The 24,778-nt window shown below is 42.6% G+C and overlaps 2 protein-coding genes across 9 annotated transcripts in view; one reads left to right on the forward strand and one right to left on the reverse strand.

Moving 5' to 3' along the window:
• The window catches only part of LOC116842094, a 422,139-nt gene that overhangs the window by 274,805 nt on the left and 122,556 nt on the right, over nt 1-24,778 (reverse strand). The window lies entirely within an intron of this gene.
• LOC116842095 overlaps nt 1-24,778 on the forward strand; it is a 332,290-nt gene that overhangs the window by 257,762 nt on the left and 49,750 nt on the right. For 3 of the 6 annotated variants that reach the window (XM_032810808.1, XM_032810810.1, XM_032810809.1), the window contains exon 1: nt 1,890-2,365. The exons of the other annotated variants lie outside the window; for them this stretch is intronic. In XM_032810808.1, coding sequence (XP_032666699.1) covers nt 2,324-2,365 — 42 coding nt within the window. In that variant the 5' untranslated portion in view covers nt 1,890-2,323. Of the gene's footprint in view, nt 1-1,889; nt 2,366-24,778 lie in introns of those variants that run through there. 6 annotated transcript variants of the gene reach the window in all.

The following is a 24,778-nucleotide window of genomic DNA, read 5'->3' on the forward strand; positions in this document are numbered from 1 at the left end:
AGAGAGAGAGAGAGAGAGAGAGAGAGAGAGAGAGAGAGAGAGAGAGCAAGAACTCGTTTCGCTCTTCAAGGGCTCTAAAATCGTGCAAAACATACAAGACTCGTTGCGGTATTTTTCGTAGATAGACGCGCCACAAGAGGTGCAGGCAGGAAGAGAGGGAGAGAAGGAAAAGGAAGCACGAATGGCAGATATACAGGGGCGCCTCATGGCAAAATTCCATTTCGAAAAGTCTGCCAAGAGGTTTCGACAACACGTTCCGTCGCGAGACGACGACGACGACGACGACGACGACGACAAGTCGAGAGAGCTAGTCGACGAGCTGTTCGCGACAATCGTGGAACATAGCATTCGAAATCGCCGTATTTTCGCGAGGTACCACGTCGCTATTCCGCTGCGGCACCAATCGATCCAATATTCCGCCGGCAATAGCGCGAGTTACTACAACGACGATAATTCACGTATTGGATCGCGACGGGACAGAGAGATCGTCGTCGGTTTAAGACGTTTCTTGCGCTACGACACGTCGCTCTTATTTGTCACGGAATCGTCGCAAAGTTGGATCGCGCGCAGGAGTAAGGCACAAGTGCTAATGCCTGAGTACGCACGTAAGCTTGGATATTTCTATTGTGTTAGCCTTTAAATATTCAAACTTTCATACAATATAAAGAGAGAGAATACATACAGGGTATAGCAAAAGTACCGGAACGGCAAGATAACTCGGCGGGGGAGCATTTTAGAGAAAAATGTGTCAGACAAAAGTTGTAAGGCTTAAAAAAACGTATTCAACGATAGTGGTTATTTGACATAAGATGGCGTCTCCAAGGTCAGAACAAGGTCAACTTTGCTTTTTTAAATAGAAACACATATTTTTTATTACGGTATTTTATTCAACGTAAAAATGCAAACAACTTTTGCTTGAAAAAATTTTTTATACGACCTCTATTTTCTAAGATATTTCTAAGATATTTCTAAGATATTTACGTAAATATCTTAGAAAATAGAGGTCGTATAAAAAATTTTTTCAAGCAAAAGTTGTTTGCGTTTCTACGTTGAATAAAATGCCGTAATAAAAAATATGTGTTTCTATTTAAAAAAGCAAAGTTGACCTTGTTCTGACCTTGACGACGCCATCCTATGTCAAATAACTATTATCATTGAATACGTTTTTTTAAGCCTTACAACTTTTGTCTGAAACATTTTTCTCTAAAATGCTCCCCCGCCAAGTTATCTTGCCGTTCCGGTATTTTTGCTATACCCTGAATATATATTCACACATATATTCGTACATAGAAATGTCCAAAGTTAGGCACGTGCCCAGACATTAGTATTTTTACCTTACTTCGCATTTCGCGACTCGACGAGTCGCTCCATCAACAAAATCATACACACACACACACACACATACACACTGCCAATAACAATCTTCATACCACTTAATAACTTATATAAAAAGAATTTTTTTCATATAATTATTTAATACTTGATTGTCTCATATCATATAATTTGTCTGCACATACATTCTTTCTTAATTTTTAATTTCAATCAACAATATATTAATTGTAATTTACAATTAGATCAGATGGCGCGTATTGCGCGCGCGAACAATAAACATTAAATAATCCAATAAAAAATAATACGTAAATGGGTAAATAAAACAACAAATTTTCTTCTCTTATGTTTTTTTATAATTAATTTTTGACAGCGTTGAAAATTTCGATAAGATTTCGAGATTTAAAAGCGTAGAGTTATAAAGGAGAGGTATTTTTTATTATAAGTTTACAAAATATATGTACAAAAAATGAGCACTTGTGAAACTTGCAGTAGGTTCTAAAGTTTAATTTGGGCACTTCCGATAGGTACCATACGTGTTACGGCCCTGACGACTTGAACTGTCACGAAAATCCGGTTTTGAAAACGTTGATTGTTGTCACTTCGCAGCCGCCTATGTCGGGCCGCGGCGGTTGACTGGCGCGCGATGTTTTTGTCGTTTGTTTTGGTACTCTGGCGCGTCGCACTTGCCCCTGACCGAGTTATTACGTCTCGCGACGCTTAGTAACTCGCACATCACGACGCGGAGCACGTTGTTATTTCACATTTTCGTTGATTGTTCAAATATTTTATCCGGCCTTCGTCGGCATCGCGTTATTAAAGCTGCGTTCGGAAACGTCACTCAAGTGTACCCGTTACGTTGGAGTGAGCAGGATACAAGAGTGAGATAAAAAGAGAGGAAGAGTACTCGAGTGACATTTCCGAACGCAGCCTAAACAAATGTATCTTCAATCGCATCGTAACAACGCGAGTGTCAGTGCCATGAGGAGTCAGGATGCCGGATCAGAAAAACAGGAGCAATACATTATATTTCCAGGTGTGTTAAAGCATTTATTAGCGTCCGATCTTAAGGCTCCTGGCCCCTCGTCTATTGTCTGTCTCTTTTTTAATGACGTCAGAAGCGAGAAAATGCATGCTAAAAATTCTTGCGAAATATATCGAAATAAAAATATATATCCATAAAGTAGCACTTGCAATCGATTAAACAAATTTGTAAGATATTCCGTGCACTCCCCTTTTGCTCTAACAATCAATAATTTATTGTAAATTAATCTAAATAGAAATAGACAAAGAAATAGGTTAAGAAGATGAATTGTATGTCACATTAATTTACGACAAATTATTGATTGTTAGAGCAAAATAGAAGTGCACGGAATATTTTACAAATTTGTTTAATCGATTGCAAATGTTACTTTATGGATATATATTTTTATTTTAACGTATTTCGCAAGAATTTTTAGCATGTATTTTCTCGCTTCTGTCACTAAAAAGAAATAGACAATGCGAGGGACCAGGAGCCTTAACAGCTGTCGAATTTACCGCGTGTTCGAGTTAAAATATTTAAGCTGGTATTCATATTTAACATTTGACAAACAATTGTAGCCTTAAAAAGCCGAATATCGGTCCATATTACAAATATATTATGAATATGTGATTAATTTTATGCTCTCTCCATGAAAGACTGTAAATAATTTATAACTGAATTCCAACCTTAGAACCTAATACAAGTCTCGCAAATGCTGATTTGTCTGAACCCAGTGCCAGGGCAAAGTAGCCACGTCGCTGCATATTTGTATTTTGGTTATTACAAAACGAAATATACGATTAATAGACTCATGACGGGTATTAACACACAGAAGAAGCTTGCCTCTCTCATGTTTATACAATCAATCACATTATCTGAGAAGTTGCAACTTCGAAATTCTGAAACATGAGACACATCTGTAGTTTCAGTCTTCCCTATTTTCCGCAAAGGGCCAAGAACGCCCTGCATTGATAACGTTCTAATTGCGTGTCTATTATTCGGAGATCTGACGATTTCGTGGCGCGCTTATTATCTTTCAATGGCCGTGGAAATGCTCAGCTGCTTATAATGACGTGCTCGGCGGTGAAGCGCGGCTAAATGGAAATTCGAGGAGCAACAAATCGGAGAAACCATGCCGCTACGAACACATAATGGATTCGCGGGGGTTGGGACGGGGTTTGTGTCAATTTTCCTCGCGCGCGCGGCGCGCGGCAAATACTGTATAAGTGTGTTTTTTTATCAGTACTCTTTTTTGCTCTTTCGCTTTCACGTCGCAAAGACGATAATGAAATATCGACGAGCCACGGCTGCGCACGCGGTAATAAATGATATAACGTGTTAATAACGTTTAATCGAATCGCGAACGATTTGCGTATTATCTATCCGGCGGAGCTAAATAGAGTATAATCGAGCGACCGCGCGCAAGCCGGCGGGCGCACGCGCACACACGGTGAACGACCTTTGTATAAAAATAACACGTGGGCGGATTAAAATATTTGCTACTCGGGGGATGGATATTGCAATTTGCTTGATACTGACAGGAATATTTCTGGCATCGGAATATCGGACTTTTTCCATTCGATGGTACTTCATTCATTACATATAACGAACGTATTGATGTATATAAAATAGGACATTTCGCCGGGATGAAATCTGGTTCGCGCGTCCGCGCGATCGTAAATGAATCTTTTTTTCTTCCACCGAATCATTTCACTGTGGAACGGTTCAATGGAAGGTATCGGATCGAAACGGTGGATATCAGCGCTATGCGCTATGCGCGGAACGATACTCGCCCGCCGCGATAAACATATTTAGCGGTGAACAACGTTAAAGCGAACAGTGTTCCCGATCGATTCATACGATTGTCTACGTTCTTTGTATCTGTTAGGTTAGCAGAAAGGTTTGTCAAATAAAAAACAAAATTGTTCAATTTCAAAAGGATTAATATTTTTTTTCGAATGAAATGAACAACATTGACTCGAGACCGATTTTTTTTTAATAGCAATTGAAACTTAGATTTCAGTTCGAACTCTTTTCGAAAGTATCAAACACGTTTGTTAGGACAAAGTTTGAACTTAAACCCAAGTTTAAACTATACTGAGAGAACAAAATATTTAATAACTAAAGAACATTTATTCGGTGCCAATGATACACTGACCAACGAGCGTCGCGAGATGATTTAATTGTTAGATTATACAGTCATATAAAGTAATTCAGTAAACATCAATTAACATTTATAATTTATATGTAATTAAGTTACGTTACACAGTAATGTTATAATTTCTCACTCAACAATGTAACTGTTATGTACAACATGTGCTATATTACATTCACAATTACTGAGTGGGAAATTATAACATTCATATAATGTTTTTGTTAGTTGATATTTATTGGATAAATATTTGCAAAAGCATTCCAAAATATCTCAAAGCTGAATGGATCGAGACGTACATCGAAGAATGCCCCTTATTACACACATAAACATCTTATTTGATAGTATAAATTACATATATGTATATAGTGAAAGAGAGAGAGAGAGAGAGAGAGAGAGAGAGAGAGAAAATACCCCCAAAAAATAAGAAACTAACATATTTACTGAAATCTAAATTTTTTTACTGAAATAGATTAAACAATTTCATGAAAAATTAAGATTTCAAGAAAATATATATTTTCTTATTTAAAAATATCTTATATTTTAGTATAAGCATATATATATACATATATTGTTGGTACTCATCTGATAAATATTTTTTATATTTAGGACATTTTGACTCTCAGTGTACTATTATGAAAAATCGACTCCCATATATTTTTTCGATATATTCTAAATTTATATCTATATATTTCTCTCTCTCTCTCTCTCTCTTTCTTTTCCTTTCTCTTTGCCAGCTTTCGACTTGAAAGAGCGTGGGGCAGCGTTTTATTCTATCCCGCGACGAGAACGTCTCGAAATCAGCGAAGTTCATCTTCTCCCCCGCATATTGCGTATCGTTGTGTCTTGCTCCGATAAATGCACTCCTCCGATAAATGGTCTCCTTTCTGCCTTTCTGTCTCCTTCTTTCCTTTTCTTCCCTTTCTTTCTTTCATCGGAGTGTACGTAGGAGCAACAAGCGAAACTGCTTGGGTAAAATAGATTCCGCGAAAATAGAGGATGCTGTTTCCGCGACGTTGATTCGCGCCGGATTCGCGGCGAGCGTTGCTCGAATCCCTGGCGGCCCCGGCTGGTAAGGCTGCGCCCCGGATATTGGAAAAAAGCGGGGAAAGTTTCGGCAATTGTGGATGCGGTCGCACGGTGTCGGTACACGTGCGCGGCGCATGTGTGTGTGCGCTTCCTTTCGCATTTGTGGCGCGCGACCACGAACAAGCTTCCGCAATTATGCATTCCGCGGCGGATTCGTTCTTAGCCAATTTGGACGATCCACCGCTCTCGCGCTTCTATGCATAAAATTGCCTTGCGTAACCACCATTCGTAGGTACGGAATCACACGTTCGCGGGTAATTGCCCGAAGCGAAACTTGCTGAATTCACTTTTCGCCGCTCGCGGAATTATTATATATTTCAATTATCCACGATGTTATAACGCGCGCGCATATATCTGTCGGTCTCGCTCAATTTATCGCTCGGCGTGCGATAAATAACTCGTGAGAGTTCTCCATCGGGAAAAATATCTGCCGTGCGACGGCAAAGCGGAAACAACAGCCGTTGCTTCCAGGTGGATACGAGCGGCAGACAATTTAAGTTTCGCAGTACGTCTTGCATCTGTAGCCGCGCGTCCGCGGGACCGTGCGCCATTTATTGCGGTTGAAGTAGACTCCGTTCACGGTGTCCCAGACGTTATTGCACATCCGGGTATCATTAAAGCGGCGCAATGTAGTGCGCGCATGTACTTACCGCCGGAACGACCGGTCGCCTTCCCACCGGCCCGGACTTCTTTCCCCGACGTCGCAATTTCGCAGCTTCGCGAGCGGATTAAATCGCCGCGTTCGCGCGCGAGTCGCCGAGTCGTTCGATTCGCTACCCGCGTTCACGCACGCGCGACGCAACGATCTCTCAGCTCAACTTTTTTTGTTCAAGTTTTCATTCTACTTAACATGTTGCTGTCACATGTATGTGTGTGAGTGACAGCGATTTTTTCTTCCGTGTTCACACGAAATCAATTATTTTTTAAAAATAATTAACATACTTGGCATACACATTGATCTTTCTCGATCATGAACCTCTCTCCTTTTAGCATGAATCCACGAATTCAGTGAGACTTTTCACGAATTCATGTTAAGGAAAAAGATACATGATTGATACACACACACACACACACACACACACACACACACACACACACACACACACACACACACGCACACACACGCACGCACGCACGCACGCACGCACGCACGCACGCACGCACGCACCGCACACACACAGAAGAATATCATTTTACTGCAAAGAAAAGCGGTTGCTTATTTTCCTCCTTTGAAGTAATGGTTAACTTCAACGAAAAATGTTCTCTTGATGATAGTCTGGGAATATATATTTGTTACAAATTTTAGAAAAGTTCATCACTGTGCATTCAAAAGAGTAAAATTTATTATTATATATACAAGAATATTGTAAAACTTCGCGGAGGAAAAGATGGCTCGATTCTGTGCAGTGAGCAAGCCGAATTTTTATTGCAATGTAATATTCTTCATTGAAATATTGAACTTACTAGGATTCAAAATGTATTTTGAGTAAATCTCTGATATTTATGGTAAACTTATAATAGATTTGCGTATATATATAATTATATATATATAATAAAATGAATATAATAATAAAATGAATAACGTCGACTCGTTTTGGACGAGCACTTCCTGTTGTTCTCTTTATAACCAAAGTTTTTGTTTCAAAAAGTTTGGATATAAAGAGAACAACAGGAAGTGCTCGTCCAAAACGAGTTGACGTTATTCATTTTATTCGTTTAAAAAATTATCCCCTCGAAATTGGATGATATCGTTTCACATTTTATTTGCCAAATACCATAAACATTTTGCACCGAATACCTAACACAAGGTGATCTATGGGGAGAGAGTTGCCCAAATTGGCTGCGGTAACAAACGTGTTAACGCGTTTGTCTGCGATAAAACTGCCGAGACTCGCGAATAATCGACGGATAATCGCTCTCGCGCGTCGCGTTTAGCCGCGTGACAGACGGGGAATGTGAAATATCCAAGGATTTCCGCTTCCATCCGCCGTGTTGCGTTTGCATTTGTAGCTCCACGATGCATACATATTAGAAGAGAGGCCGCGGGATAAATGAGGAATGTTTCGGAGATGTGTTGTTTTGATTTACGCCACTCTTAAATCGCGGCTATTTTATGCGACTGCGCTATTACGGCCACGGTGGCGGTTTTCATTCTGCCGTTCTCCGCGGGCAAAATAAAACAGCCCGCTGCGAAGGAATTCCTCTTTCCGCGTCACTGATTAGAATTCTCGACAGGGAGCGCGATTACGGCGTCAGCATGTAAATTAGGCGGGATAAAATGTGCGCTTTTCTGCAAATTATAATTACGACGACCCCTCCCTCCCTTTCTTTCTCTCTCTCTCTCTCTCTCTCTCTTTCTTTCCTCGAAGCGCAAATCGTTACATCTTCCGAGGTAGAAGAATTGTCCAACACAGGCACACGATAACATTGTCTCCGCGAAAGAGACGACGATCACAGTCGCGCGGATGCGACAATGAGGCACGAGGTGGTTATTTCAACAGCGAATCGGTCCACGCGAGCTATCTCCACGCTGACTTTGTAAGAGTCAGCGAAAGCATATCCGCGTATTTACGAGACCGCAGGGCGAATGAATTATCGCGTCGCGCGCGAATAATGAATTGCTGGATTCTTTGCGACTGCTCGCCAAAAAAAGGAGGCAAGAAAAATTATACATGCAAATACAGCTCACGCCACCTTGGTCGCGAACGGTTAGACGCTTCGCTCCCGGACGCGCCGGGGGAGATTAAAAATCCCCGATGATCGGCTCGGGGGAGATGGCGGAAGAGGAGGCGCACAGGGTGGGGCTCTAAGAGCAAGGGGCCCGATTGAATCGCCTCAATTAAAGGAAACTCCTAATTATCAGTCGGAGGGGTCTTGGGCGATATCGGAAAACGATTTGACTTAGCGACGGGTGCGGCTAACTCCGTCGCGCCTGCCTGCCGTTCGTTTCCTCGCGACAAATTTACTTCTCCGCTCAATGGCGAGTGATCTGCATTGCGGCCGTCGTCTTGCATTTCCTAACTTAACCTTCCTATAATCGAATCATTTCGTCGCCGTATCGCCCGGGGCGCCTGTTTGCAATTCAATCTCGGCCACCCTTTTAAGCGTATCCCCGCCCTGCCTGGGAGAAGTATAATGTGATATAATGGAAAATATCGATTAGAAAATTAATTAGAACCTGCCCCGTCTATTTATTAGCTACGTCGTCGTCGGCAAAAATTATTCCTGCCGCCGCTGTCGCTCCGACGAGCGAACGAAAGGGAACGCAAAGATCATTCTTTTTTTTCGTCTCCCTTCTCTCTCTCTCTGTACATTATCGTGCTGTAAAATGTTTTTTCGTATCTCCCTTCTCGTCGTGGTTTCGCATTTTTTCGCTCCATTTACTCGTCTAGTAGTCAATTAACTCGCATACCAAGTAGAAAATGAAATGTTGATTTTGCGTCCTAGAAAGTCTAAATGTTAAGTCAAAATAACTCATTTGTCGTGTATTACTTGTTGACTGACGACACTGACGATGCTGATTAATTAACGTTCGCACTCCTCTTTCTTACGTTCATGTTTGTTGTTTTGACTTTAAGTACTATTAAAGAATTTTTTTTAAGTATGTTATTTAATTAAAATTAAATAACTAGAAAGCTGCGATAAAATATACCAATTTTTGATATCACGCGAACAAAAAGAAGCTGTTCCATCGACAACTCTTGCAAGATACTTCAACCACTCTCTTTCGTGTGTTTCTTTATTATTTTTTTATTTATTTTATGTCGAATTTAAAGACAAAACAGCGAATAAGAACACAAGAATAGAATGCGCGAGCGGCGATCAACCGACATTTCCGATTTGTCAACAAGTAACATACACGACGCGAGTGAGTTATTTCTGCGTAAAGTTTGGGATGGATTTTCCGGAACGTAAAGTTGGCACTTGATTTTTTATTGCGTATTTTTATCGACAACGACACCGCGTTGCGCGTACTCGGTCTTTCATTTCTGTGTGCGCGAAGGAGGTGTCCTCTCTGTCTCTCCTTCGTGTCTCCATCGCCACGTAGCAATAATGGCAAGTAATACTAGTTACTCCGCTCTCATTTTCGCCCGATATTAACCGGGCTATTTGTCGTCGCATTTTGCGGTTTCATTCAATAACCTTCCTTCCCGCTGCCTCGGAAAGCCCTTGGCGGAGCAGCCGCCGTCTCGACGGGGCTTTCAGAGCTTTCACAGAGATACACAACGGGGTCACATGATGGTTGGTCCATGCCAAACTGTCCGCCGCAGCAGTTCCCTCCACACTCCTCCGCCCTTTCTCCGTCCCGCTGAGTGCCTCCCCCGCCGGACGCCTTTCATCATTCTTTTGTACACGATCCGATAGCCGAATGGCCATCTACATTATGGTTGCCTCCGTATTTCCCGCAAGCGAAGACGACGGTTAGGCGGCAAATGGACAGAAAGAAAGCAGAAGGGAGGCGGGAGGAGGAGAAGCACGCGGCGGAAGAAAGATGAAGAGAGAGAACGACGACGTTCTTCCGCGTGGGAGGACTCGGCGAATCTCTTCGCTTTGAGAGCTGCTGCGCGCGCGAGTTAAAGGCAGCTCTTCGAGGAGTCTTGTGAAGAGCGCTACTTATCCAATGATTCTCTCGAGTGTCGAAGTAATCCACGACGAGTAACGCCGAACGAAATGCGGTTTCTCCCCGATAACGCGCTTGCATGCTCTTCTGAATTCGCGGCCCGTCGAACGCGACATTACGCCCTGCGACGCGCGATGAATGTTAATTGAGAGGCTCTTTGAGAAAGAGCGTACTTTGGCGACACTCCTTTTTCCTTTCTGCGCGTGACTTCATTTTCATAAAAGATGTATCCACATGAGAGATAAGAGACAGACAGGCAGACAGACAGAGAGAGAGAGAGAGAGAGAGAGAGAGAGAGAGAGAGAGAGAGAGAGAGAGAATGCTAGGGATTTTCTATTTTGAAAATCTCCTTTTCCTTTCATACAGACACCTGTAAAGTATTTTTAAATGTAAACTTTGAGCACAATAACATGACGTAGGTTATTTGAAAGTCTAATAAGAAAGCAGTAGGAAATAAGCAGGGATATAAAACAGAAGAGACTTATAAGTGGATATTGGTCGACACGGAGGAGAGAGAGAGAGAGAGTACAGTGAAACATAAAAAGTATAGGAAGAAAGAGAATAGTAGTAGGTTTTAAAGAAAGAGAAAGAGGAATTGTTAGAAACCGTCGAGAAGAAAAAAGACCAGATCGCACATCATTAAGTAGTTAGTTGCTTATTTCTCTCTTGAGCTTTGAACTTTTACATATCTGTACTAAAAGAGTGTGGCCAATTATTTGAAATTACTACCTCTTGGGAAAAGTTGGGAAAAGTAGCCTAGAGAGTTCGTTTCATTCTCTTGACCTTACACACTTGTGTCCCGAGCACGTTGCGTTTTTAAGATCTGTTATTATGAGTCGTACGGATCTTTTCGAAGGCGAAACAAACAACGTTCGGTTGATTGACGAGTAGAGCCGGCGTTTACGATGCTAATAACACAGCTCTGACGCGAACTGGACAGATATTCACCCACCACGACCCACTCACTTATCCACACACACACACACACACATACACAAACATATTTCATTGAAAAAACGTCGTATAATGGATTTTTATAACATATTAGGAATGGACGATTAATAAATATTAATGAAACGCGCGCGACTTCATCGGTATGATTTTTTGTGTCAGCGACCGTGAAGAATGGATAATTCGAAGCGCTCCTCTCCTCTCAGGGAGGGGGCCGCCGGTGCATTTAATTTCGCGTGATTAAAACGGACTAGTTTTTGCGCAATTATGACGCCTCTGGCGTCGCGGCGGCATTTGAATGAACGTTTAAGTAGCGAGAATTCCAGACAATGAGTTTTGTCGAGAATGCTTCTTGCTAGAAGGAAGGTACTCTGCAACGGTAAAAGGAGATACTAGCAATGCGCTCGCGAGCGCGCCAAGAGAGAGAGAGAGAGAGAGAGAGAGAGAGAGAGAGAGAGAGCGAACGAGAGCGAGAGAGAGAGAGGAGAGGGGAGGGGGAGAGAGAGAGAGAGAGAGAAATAGAGACCGGTCTACTTTTTTTTCCGCCCTCTGTGCTTTCAACTATTCATCCGCCAGGGCAGGACTACTAGCCGAGTCGGAATTTGCATAATTGTGCGTCACTGCTTTTGAGAAGACGCGGCCTTCCTTCTTCTTCCTTCCGCGAGTTTTCCCTTCCCCGTGTTTTCTTTCTATCGCGCATAATCAATCTTCGCGCGGATCGACGCCCTTCAGATCCTGCAACGAGCTGCGTTCCGTCGAAACGCGAAGGGACGTTGGCGGAACGTTAATTAAATCATCAACCGTCTCGCACGGTTAAATTATATCGTTCGCGGAGTGAACGCACGCGCAGGGAGAAGAACGCGTGTGGCTGCATCTGACGAGAATAAATTGAGAATGCGCCGTTTTATTGGCCGATAATCGAGACAGCCCCGGACGGTAACGTCCGAGAGAGCGTACTTAGACTCTGGTAGATGGATTCTTTATAATTCAGTTAACGTCTCCAAGCCGAGATCCAATATCACCGGCTTAAGGGCACCGAGCTATTTATTTCGAATTTGAAGCGTTAATGGGTTAACGATCGATGGCAGGAGAAGAAGGGGAGAGAAAGGGCGAGGGGACGGGAAGGTGCTTCGTTAGCAACGCAAAGTCCGTTTCAATCGCCACTAAGAAAATGCCCCTTCGCCTGTTCCGCGCGTCGACAAAGAATTTACTGCAGTTTTATGGTTCCGCAACGTCTAAGGCAATATCCATAACGTTATCATAAAACCGTAATACCGATAAAATCGGAAATCTTTGAGTCGCGCGGAAACCGCTCCACGGGAACTTTTGTCCGCGATAGACTCGGATCAATTTTTCATTCGAATTATCCCGGGCAAGTGTTCTCTTTTTCTTTCTCCTTTCTCTCTCTCTCTCTCTCTCTCTCTCTCTCTCTCTCCTTGCTTTCTTTTCCTTCTCTTTTTCTCTGTGTATCGATTAATATCGCGATACCAATCGAGATTCGCCACCTGTGTTTCGCCAACCGTTTCCAATCTATTTTAATTCCGCCGTTAATTATCGACACAGAATTAACCGGTGCGTTTTACACGTCGGTATAAAAAAGGAGTCTGTTAATCCCGGGAATTATGTGTACACACGACGAGAAGCCATTCTCTGCGGGGAATCGTTGCCGCTCGAGAAAATAATGATCCGACAAACAATCTAGTCGGTCGGTAACACGCGTTCTCGTTTCTTCTCTCACTTCTCCGTCCTTCATGCGTCCGCCACGCTCGCCCCCGTCGAACACTCTACTACGGACGTAGTGCACCGACATTCGCGTTTTGCGATACGGTGTTTGATAGGCGTGATCGACGTTCGAGCCCGACGTACGAGTAACGCCCGATGGAATTCTCGGCGCGATGTTTCAGTGTAGTGTGCGAGCTTCGGGTAACAGTTATTCCAATAAAAGGGAAAAGAAATTGCGCGGTGCCCGTTTCCGACGGTGCCCTTTGTGAAAACTGCCCGCGCGTTCCATTTGTATTCCATTTTCACCGCGAATTTCGCGCGGCACAAAAATATCCCGTTAATGCAGTGCGGTGCACGCATGGGAATCTTTCTCTCTCTTTCTCTCGCTCTCTCTCAATTGTGCGAGAAGGTTGCTGAGAAGGTTTTTAAAAGAGAGAACGAAAAGAAAAAATCACGACGCGAAGCATTCGATCCAAAGGGATTGGTAGAGAGGAAAACGCGTATTTTTTCAGGTGCATGCAGCTTTATTAATGTTCTGAATATTTACTAGATCTAGAATTACCAGATATTTTGAATTGGTCGTGTTTCTATCTGTGTAAGCAAAAGTAATATAATACAGAGAAAGTACATAGAAAAAAATGATATTCTTGTTTGGAAAATATTTTTATTGTTGACAAGTAAGGTTAATGTTGAAATGAGATTATACATAGCGTTGCAAACGAAGATAAATTAGTCTTCAATAAAGATGAATACAGTCAAATTAACACAATCATTTTTTCAATACTGATATTATTGCTTATGCATGAGAAAGTAATTGCGTTTATTTGATTATATTTGTCTTGATTGAAAACAAATTTCTTTATTCAATGCTATATAATCTTATTTTAACATAAACCTTATTTTTAAAATGTCAACAATAAAGATATTCTTCAAATAAAAATATTTTTTTCTTATGTATAACTTGTGAAAAACTTGGACGTTGTTATATAAATAATAGACTCAAGATATGAGACTTCCAAGAATCGTTATAAAAAGAAGTAGAGTGAGAGAATTGGAACATATCACTCTCTTGCGTAATTATATGTGACGTATGAACGGACGTTAACTTACGCGAACTGTCGCGGCTGCTGTCGAGCATCGTTCCTGATTCCTCGTACGATCGACAGTCGTAGTGAACGCATACGTAAAAAAGGGACGCGGTTAGTTCGAAATATCTATTATAGATCTCCTAGAAATCACCCGGAAACTCTAGATCTAATAAGTGTTCAGTCATTATCAATGCGTGTCGCGGCGGGGAAGTCGCGGCGCTGACATCTGCGGGCATCGATTTCCGATGAATCGCATGCCGCGTCGCTCCTCTTGCAGTTGTCACGCTCTTCCTTAACCCTTTAAATCCGGGAAGCTTGTTACGTCGATCTACGGCCGGACGGCCAGGGTGGCACGAAGTAGGAAATGTCAGCCGAGACGGCAGAATATGCTTGGAGGTCGGGAGTGGGGAGTCGGGAGGACGGAAAATTATGATCCACTCAGAACAAAATCCCTAGGCCATTTCTGTCGGACAAAATCCTCGAAGTTGCTGGCGACGTTTATCATGAAGCTCGAATAAGGAAAAAAAAACACAACGAGAGGAAAACGAAAGAGAAAGGACGAAAAAATACACGAGAGGGACGTATAATCGACGTGTCGCTGAATACATGTGTTCAACCCCGGGGGTGAAGTTTAGCGGGCATTTACTGGGAGCGGTGCAAAATTCGATAGAAGTAATCGCGCAACGTGGCCGACTTACGAGCTTACAGCCGACTAGCAGCTGATACGGGCGCGTATTCAATTAACGCGATTCTAACAAGCTGCGAAAGGTCCCGGGCGAGTTTCCGTTGCGTCTCGTGACATTCACGTTTCACGGTCTTCTCCCCCGGTCGCGATACGACCTATCGATGCGCTACGCGGGATGTGCGTGCCGGGGGCGAGGTGTGAAGGGCCATTAAATTCGTAAATATGTTGTCAGGGGCGCGTTAACGGGTCGGAAAATGTTTGACGGGCTTTTGGGGATCCGCGAGTGGTACCGTGTTGTGTTGCACGGCGTATACGCGGCAACTTTCGACAGTAAATTCTCGCCGAAATAGGCACTGCGGAGCAAGTATGGTGGAGGTACTAATACCGTGGCGAAATATTAATCGAGAGACGTTCTAAGGCCGGCCGCCCCCATTCATTCAGGTGCGTAGGTTTGCCGTGCTAAAGCCCTGTGTCTACATAATACTAATTAATAACTGTTTCCAACAAGATATTAACGAGCCGCGAATGAAACGGTATCGCATTTGCATAATCGTCGCCATCCCGGCAGATTAGTCAAAGTGGCGGGCGAGAGTTCGATGTAAATTCGGCGGTGAGGTAATTAAAATATTGAAATGACGCATTATGTACAGGGTGTGTCGGATGATAGGGGAGAGGAGACGCTTGTATACATGCAGATTGGGTCAAACTCGATACAAAGTTCCTCTACTATTTTGCAAACAGCCGCGTCAAATTTTATGTTATCAATTAAGGATGATTGCGCGTGACTGATCGCGTGTGACTGATCGCGCGTGACTGATCGCGTTCTCTACACGGGAAGAATATTGTAGTAGAAATTACAACAAAATTTCTTTTTGTAATTCTAGACCATATAGATTATGAGTAAAATTATTGTATATTTGTTTAAAATGTTACGCATGTTTGTATTTTTTCCACAAAATTATTATAATTGAATTATTATAACTTGAATGCTTTTTATGTTAGGTAAATCATCACATTTATTTTTTTTATAGCAATTTATACTATTATTTCCAGCTTTATATAGTTTAGCTTATATATGGTCCAACTTATACTATTATTTAGTCTAGTTTTATAGTCCGGCTTTACAAAGAAAAAACATTGTACAAAGAAATATAATTTTATTACAATATAATTTTTACTAAAATATTTTCTACGTGCAGAGTGTGAGTACAGTAAGTATGATTTTCGTTGCACTTTAGGAGTCCAACTGAATAACAAAGTCCTGCACCGTTTTGCAGATCACCACATATATTTTCGAGTTATTGATTAAAGAAGAAGATGATCCATCACGCGCAGTTATTTGCGAATCTTTCTTAATTAATAAATAATAATACTTAATTAATAATACTCGAAAATATACATGGCTATCTGCAAAATGGTAGAGGGCCTTTTTGTTCATTTTGATCTAAAATACCGGAAATCATACTTACCGTATCACATCCCGCACTGCATATCGCGTGATTATTCACCAAGTTTCTTCAATTAACAACCCAAAATCTTACGTGATTGTTTGCAAAATAGTAGAGGAATTCAGTTTGACTCAGTCTACATGCACGCCAGCATTCTTCCATTTATCATCAAACATCTTGCAGAGAGATTATTATTTTATTACTTTTGTATCTATAGTAGATTATTTTTATAAATATTAAAAAATAACTTCAGTACACTTAAAATGATGTTCGCTGTTCGCGAGCGTATATTATCGTTCGCCAAATAGCAGGCCGAATTGTCGCGCTGCTCTCGCCAGAGGCGGGGGTGGGATTTAAACTCGCTCTCTTCGTGAGGATGACGGTGCTGGGGGCACGCGGTATCTGCCATCGCGCGGCGTACTCTCATAGACCTCGAGAATCGGGAGGAACGGCTTGCTCGTGACACTGACATCAATAACTGTCGGGCAAATAGACGCGAGCGTTTATTCATGAAAGGGACATTGCTGTTCTTCGAAGGCGGACGGTCTCTACTCTGCTTCGCGTTGCGAGTCCGCGCTTTTTTCAGTTCATTTTGCGCTTTAACACACGCTTTAACACGCGCACTGTTGAATTTTTCGCGTTGGAAGGTCTCTGCAAGTATTGACTACCATATTAAATCTGCATGTGAGTCCTACCAAGCCCAAATTCTCGCCGCATCTAACGATATTTTGTTGCTCTTAGCAACAAATGTTCGATATATTCTTCTAAAAATACTTGGCGAGATCGTTGCTAATTAGGCGAGTAAAGCCGTCGCCCTCAAACGGGTGACGAGAGGTCCTTGCGGAAACTCACGCGTCACCCAGATATGGTAGTCAACATGCCAAGCCTTTGATCGTGGAGCAGCGCGACGGGAAAGCGCCCGGTGTGGTCGGAACTCAGGAAGATTGTCGATCGTTTTCGTTTGGTGAACTGCGTCCACAGGCCATAACTATCGTCTTACTTTGAGCACGTGTATGCAACCACAGCGCTCAAAGGGTTGAAAGAGTTTATATTAACGCGGTGTCTGACGCAGGAGTTCCTAAAACACGGGTGAGCGGGTAGAATACATCAACCATAGTAAAAGGGCCCCTAGTAATTTTTGGGTAACCACGTAAAATTTCAAGATATTAATAAAAAAATTTGGCGAATCAGTGTGCGCGTTGTGGGACGAGCTCTGCAGGCGCGATCTCATCGAAAATAGAGACGTGCAATTGTTTCTTAGCGACACACACACACGACATGCTTGCGATGCGTCGAGAAACAATTGTCTACGCTTTTTCTAGTCAGAGTTAGGACAAAGAATGATTCATGATTGGAATGATATGAGTGAGAATGGGGAGAAACACTTTAATAGGAATGAAAGAGAGAAATTCTAAGGGAGAATTCACATTTTGACGGAAAAGCGGAGAACAGAAAGGCAGAAGGCAATATCAAAATTCGTGTTAGTAGAAAAGCAGAAAGTGTCAACTACCATCCGACCAGCAGTACGAGTTTTGATTGGTTTCTACCTTCCTTTTTTCCGCTTTTCTGCAAAAGTGTGAATTTTCTCTGAGACTGAAATGACGAGCTACGCTACAGCTTCTCTCTCACTCGCTCATTCACTTCCTCTCTACAAACGGCTGACGGTGTCCTAATTCTGACTTGTGGAACTCCAGTTTACCCGCTGCTCACACATCATCACTCCGCCTTCAGTCCATATTCATTTAGAAACATTTCTCAGCTACCTTTCGATGTGCTTGCGCGCATTGATTCGCTAATCTTCTTCTATATCTCGATATAGAATATCTTCTTCTATATTCTATATTTTCTTTTATATCTTCGTCAATATCTCGAAATTGTACGTGGTTGTAAAAAAACATGATACATTAAGAGAAATTACTCGATAAGAAATTAATAAACGAATATTTTCGATCAAAATACCGATGAATTTTCGTATCCGATCAGGAAACATCCGATGAGAAATATCGGCTCATAATTTTTTGATTGATTTATCTGATGAAATGCTATTATAATCGGAAGTATTCGATTAAATTCAATCGAATATCTTGATCGGATATAAACATTTATCGGTATTTTGATCGGGAATATTTGTTAACTTTTTATCGGATAATTTCTCTCAGTGTAGGGACGTTTTTGCTCAGGACAATGCTCTACCTACACACTTTGGGAACTTTTACGTCAGACTTCTCGTATGTGAGACATAGCTTCGCCCACAAAATGCACGACGCACCAGAGAGATTGCGCTAATTAACATGCAAAGTTGCCATCGTCGTTCTTCACCGCGGATCGTCCCACGGAAATCGTGTAGACACGTCTGCGAAAAAAAAAATACAGCGACTCCTCCTTCGACAATCCCTCGTGCGTTGCGTATTTCGCCTGCTCGCTTCGATTCCGCGGTTCCCATCTTTCCTTTTTTCCTTCCACTCCTCTCGGATTTCGAGCTACTTCACTCGCGATGGAGATTAAAGTTCACGATCTCGCGGAGCTTGCGATTCGCCGCGGTGAGTTGGAGGCGCTTGGCGGCGGGATAGATTCGGCAAAAATCGTTTACCTCGGATCGCGCGCGGTCGGTTAGCCTTGCGAATAAACACGAGCCGCGAGTATATTTGCGAGGCCGTAAAAAGCGTAAGCAATTTTCTCTCGCCACCGTGGGAGCGTACCACCAACTTTTCGAATATCGCGAGCCGACTAGGCAGGCCCGGGAGTTACCCGGCGGAAAGAAGTAATCTCGCCCGCGCCCGTCCACCCTCTCGTTCGCTCCCGCGCACGCTGCCGGCGCCCTTCGTCTTCTTATTGGGGGCGTCGTTTAACATGGGATGGGACGGCGCTCGTTTTCTTGTGAGGTCGAATTAAAAACCAGACTCCTCGTATCGTTCGTCGAGTCGGGTTTTATCGGGCCGCGCGGATCGATACGCACTACCTTCCGATAATTGTTGCTCGGATAGATATGTAAACATCTGAACAGATGAATTTCTCAGTCGGGACGAGAGACAGACAGCCGGAGAAACGCGATTCTCCGCGGACAAAAATAGAAGTTTGTGACGCAAAAAGAGGGGAAAGAAAAGAAATTCTTACTTGCGGGTTAGAATCTTTAAGTGAAAATGAAGCATTCGAGTACACTTTTGAATTGGATGTGTACATGGAGAAAATAAATATTGTAGTAAAAATTACGGAATTTTTGTAATCTTGGACCATAAAGAATTAGGACCGAAATGCATTTGTTCAAAAATATGCACGTTTGACTTTTTACTACAAAATTGTGTTGTAATTGTGTTGTAATTGTGTTTTTTATATTATATATCAGATATATCGTCAGATTTACTATTTCTATAGCAATTTATATATTTCAATTTCAGTATAGTTCAATTTTACGAAAAACATAAAGAGAAATATAATTTTAATGTAATTTTTGTTACAATATTTTCTCTATCTACGAAGAGTTAATTTCTTACATAAAAGTTACAATCTTTAAGTACACGAAAAATTTCTTTAGATTGGATTATTTTTTAAAATTTTCTCAAATTAGGCAAAATAAATTTCTTGAAGAATTCTGATATTTAAATAAGAAATTTAAGTAAGATTATTATATTGAGTAAGGGAAATTTCTTAAAATTTTCTGAAAGGAAAACTTATTTAATTTAAGAAAATTAAAACAAATAAATTTATCTTATTTAAAGAGTGAAAAAATTTTTTCCTCTTTATGTGCGCACAGTTTAAACATACATTTACGCGCGGGATTTATTTTCTTTTAAGCGTAATTGCATTCGCGAGAGAACATGAAATATTTCTCTACATTATATATGAATATGAATTTTCCTTAATTTTGAACATTGGACGCGTTATTATACGGAACGAGAAAAATTACGTGGGCAATAAAGCTGTTGGTAAAGCGGTCGGTCGCGTTTCGCTTGCTGACGATACGTCATTTATCGCAGTCGCGATCATTTTCCAGATCTGTTGACACGATACTGGAATAAACGAGAAGTTTCAGGTGTTTCTGCGCGGCCTCTCGGTGAAGCTGGAAAAATGCGGTTTTCGCAACTAAATTTAAACGTTTCCGTCGATCGCGGTGAGAAATGGCGGTCCTTTTATCTCAATTTTTCATCGGGAATAACCTCCTCCTCCTCCCCCTCCCCTCCATCCGGACCGGTTGTTGCGCGAGCCATGACCGCACGCATTAAATCGCCGCTATTAAATTGCGAATTCGATGTTCCGAATGCTCTCTTAATTAACGATCGAAATAGATCGGGTCGACGATTCGTTAACGGGCGGCCGCGCGTTTTCCTACGAAATTGATTAAACACCGCGCGGGCGACAAAGCCTCTTTAGTTCCGGTTTAAGTTCGAATGCGCACGCCGCACGTCTCGTACTCGCCGCGTGATGCGATTTAACGCGGCGGCCCGAGTTATTGCCATGTAGCGTATAGATGAAATTTCATTTTCGCGACCGGGGGGGCGACCGGCTTTGCATGTAATTGATGTAAGCGCAGGTAATTAACGGGCACCACGTGAGTGCGCTCTCGATGCACATTTGTTTCATCCCGGATGAATTACGTATTCACCTCACCGTGTAACACGAGACACGCGGTATAAAGGCTTTCACAGGACGGATCTTCGCCAATCGATGTAGTCTATCAGCGAAGTCTATAGTGCCGCAAGCGAATGGAAACAATCAGGTCATTGTGTGTGTGTCTCGCTTTCTCTTTCTTTCTCTCTCTCTCTCTATCTCTTTGCCTTTTTGTCTCTCTGTCTCTGTCTTCTCGACTCTGTCTCCTTGTCTTTCTGTTTCTTTATCTACCTGTCTGCTTTTTATCTTTCTGTCTTTCTATCTCTCTGTTTCTCTGTCTCTCGTTAAACACGCCGCCGCGGTATTCGGTCCCGCGCCGAATTCGCGCCCTCCGACCGAGAGTCTTACGGCATTACAGATACCGCGTACGTGCGCCTCGAGAGAGATAAGTCGTTTTTACGCCCATAACTCACAGCGCACGCAGTATCTGAGAAACATTTGGCCCGTATCGAAAAGTGCTCAGATAAAAGCGGGATCAGAGTCTCTAGTCTGGGTCGGGAGTCCCGCGCGCCAACGGCGCGCAACGTATCGCATTCCAGATCGCGCTCAGCCGTTTAAGATGGATTTTGCATTTTATGGCGGATAGATATTGCGGCTTTATCGCCTGGCAAGGTGCGCGCCGCGTTTGCTTTATCATCCGCGTGTTACCACCGAAGTCGAAATTGAAATATAATCCGGCGCGCGTTCCGGGCCACACTCCCCCTCCTCCCGACGCTCGCCTCTCTTATCTCGGCCTGTTGTTCCAAAGTTCATCGCTACACCGTGTATCGTGCAATACACTGCGGCTGTTAGTTAATTTTCATTAAATAGACAGCTTTCTCTCTCACTCTCCCTTCACCCATTCACTCTCTATCTAGTTCTCTTCATCTCTCTGCTCCTCTTCTGCGCCTCGCCCTCGCTGTAAAGCGCGCTCGAATCAGAACGCGAAAGATACGCGACGTGAACCGGTTAACATAGTTTTAATTGCATTGCTTAGTTACACTTGCAAATACACGATGCACAAATACCGCGGGTAACACGGGTAAATAACGAGCCGAGTTGTAATTATTTCCAACTCCCCGCTCGTTTGCAGAGTTATCATCGTCGCGCAGTTATCATCGCGGCAGCCATCCTCTCTCTCCCCCCTTCTCTTTCCCGACCGAATGGTCCAGAGATCGACTCTTTTTCGAATTCTAAGAACCATGTCGAGGACCGATGCTCGTTAAATCAGCTCGTTAACGCCGCTCACGAATCACGTGGGGATTATTATCCTCGGCGGAGAGATCGCGCTTCCTTCCTACCTTTCGATACGCACGCGAAGCGGCGTTAATTATATCGGCGTGCCATGCACGCGGCCGGCATATCGTGTCGACTTTCGCGGCCCGGGCCGGTCTAATTAGTCATAATGCACTTCGCGCACTTCACGAATCACCGCCGCCGTCGCTCGAAACTTCCCCCATGAGGGAGCGGCATTACTTATTCGTGTTTTCACCTTCTCCCTCTTTCTCCCTGCCTCCGTGGAGTACGTGCACGCTGCCGGCCGCGGCGGACGTTTCCGCGCGGTGCGCGAAGAGCGAAGTTGGAGGAGCACAACGAGAGGCGCCCATTCGGAGCATGCACGCCGTCGCGACGTGCCGGAGTTAGCTCCGGATATTTTGAACAATATTACGGCGGTAGCCGGGGCAGACTGCAGCAGCCGCCGCCGCGGAAACTTGGCCAAGGGTTGTAACTCACGTCGGGGTTGCTTTAGTGCGACAAGAATCGGTAGCGCTGAGGGGCGTCGGGGTGAGCTCCGAGGAGGATGAGGCAGCGGGAGGATCGCGGGGACGCGCGGCGGGCACTCTCGTGACGAGTGCGGAGCAAACCAGCCGGGAACTGCATGCACACGCCGCCCAGAGCAATTCCGCAGGCCCGCGGCTAATTGTTCTTGCCGGCGGGCTGCAAGTTACGAGGCACTCGCAGCCCTGCGCGCTGCGATGACGAGCGGCGGCTGCTGTGATTGCCGTTCTCCCGAATTTCGGCAATTCGCGCGACACGCTTCCGAGCACTGATTTCCGCTGATCGCCCTTGCGTCACGTTAAAACGCCGCCGTGACGTCGTCGTCGTCGTCGTTGTCGAGTACGCACGTTGCAGGCGATCGTTGTAAACGGTCAATCACAGATGAGTGGCTATTTCCGAGCCGTTGAGCTCTTGTCATGTTATCGTCTGCATGCGTGCGAATTGATTATCTCGGGAAAAAAGGGCTTGCGGAAATGCCTTTAATCCTTTCGGTATGGCAGCTATGTGGTGTTGTCTAATAGTCGAGAGAAGTGGACGCTTATTTGTATACATAAAAGAATGCATATTGCATTTAAACGTATTACCCGTTTCAAGGATCTTACAAGTTTGTATATTCGCAAATCTATCATAAGTTCATCAGAAGCATCAAATTTATTAAAAGTAAGTGTCTAGACTCAGGATTTAGAGAAAGTAGATTTTGGATTCAGAATTTATTTCATAAATTTAATAAAATTAATCAATTTAATGAAATAAATTCTGAATTTGTTTAAATGAATTTAGAATTTATATTCTTAAAATTTATTTTCTAGAATTTATATTATTATTTATATTTAGAATTTAGAATTTGAATAAAAAGCCTGAATCCTCATTCAATTTTAAATTCTGGATCCAAAAATTTTTTTCCAATTTAAATTCAAAATTTATTCAAAATGAATTTTAAATCCCAGCAAATTTAGCGTTTCAATCAAGAATATTGAATTCAAAGAAAAATCTGGTTACTTACTGTATAGAATTGAGCCAACTTTTCTTCGATAAAATTGTATAATACTCTTGTAAAAAGAATAAATTCTTCTTTTAACTACATAATAATGAATTTATCTCAAATTTGTGGTATCTTGAGATGATCATCAAAAAAGTACTCTTTGCTGAAGATAAACGTTACCTAAAGGAAGGAAAGTAAACTTAAGTATTCACTTTTTTGGCAGTAGAACGCTATTTTTCTGCGTGTGCAATTGTGCGGGACATATTCGTGCATTATGCGCGCGCCATGAGATAATTATAAACTGAAAGGAAATATAAAGCGTCTTGTTACGTGCAATTTAAAGTCACAGTTAAAAGGGACATGTAAATGGTAAGTGAGAGCAGAAAATTTGTTGCAGAGAAAAAGTATAATAAATAGATACAGGATAAATAGTACAGGTCTAATAATTACTGTTTGAACGTTTCGGTCTCAATTTTGGACTCTCTTTACAACGATAAATATAAATTTACAAATATACATTAATGGATATTAACATGTATACACGTACCTGTGTAGCACATGTAGTTTATGCAGATTGTGTGTTCATATTTCGTTAACGTATATGTTTGCAAATTTATACATTTATCGCTGAAAAGGATGTAAAAGTGAGACAGGTAGGTGGGGGGCAATAATTACTCGTTAATGTGTAATATTTATTTTGAATTTATCACTTCATTATACAATAATCGTGTTATTACCGCTCGCATTCGCCGTTTAATTTTTCCCTATTACTGCGTTGAGGTAGCAATGTGAAGGTCGATGAACAAGGTGGAAATATGCGTGTTGATTTTGCCTGTGCGCCAGAGGCGATCGTGCCGAAAAGTTTGTAAAACTTACTCGCGGCCCGTGGAAGCGACAAATCGGTGAAGGGAAGAAGAACGACATGAACGACGAGGTGTGTTTTGCGCGATGTGGCAAACTTTGCAATTCGAAACACACGTGCCTTTCATGTAGTCGCGGTGGCGGGGACGATAGCCAGGTGCTCTTCGCGCGCTGAAGAAAATACAGCCGAACGTAATGCAGACCGTTATTGGGATGTTATTGACATAGAGAGTAGAGTAGAGTAGAGTAGAGTAGAGTAGAGTAGAGTTTATTAATACTTTGGGGTGTAGACCCGCGTTAAAGCTTACAGATATCAATAAGAGTTCGACAGCTAATCGAACGTGATAATAACATTACAAAGATTATTACAATAGAGACAGATTATTACATGAAAATATATCGCAAATATATAGGAAATATATATAAGCTTACAACAAGATTAGGCAAACAATAGATCGCAGCA

Source organism: Odontomachus brunneus, unplaced genomic scaffold (assembly GCF_010583005.1).
Source record: "Odontomachus brunneus isolate Ranch 3 - 2012 unplaced genomic scaffold, Obru_v1 Obru_scaffold_021, whole genome shotgun sequence".
NCBI lineage: Eukaryota > Metazoa > Arthropoda > Insecta > Hymenoptera > Formicidae > Odontomachus > Odontomachus brunneus.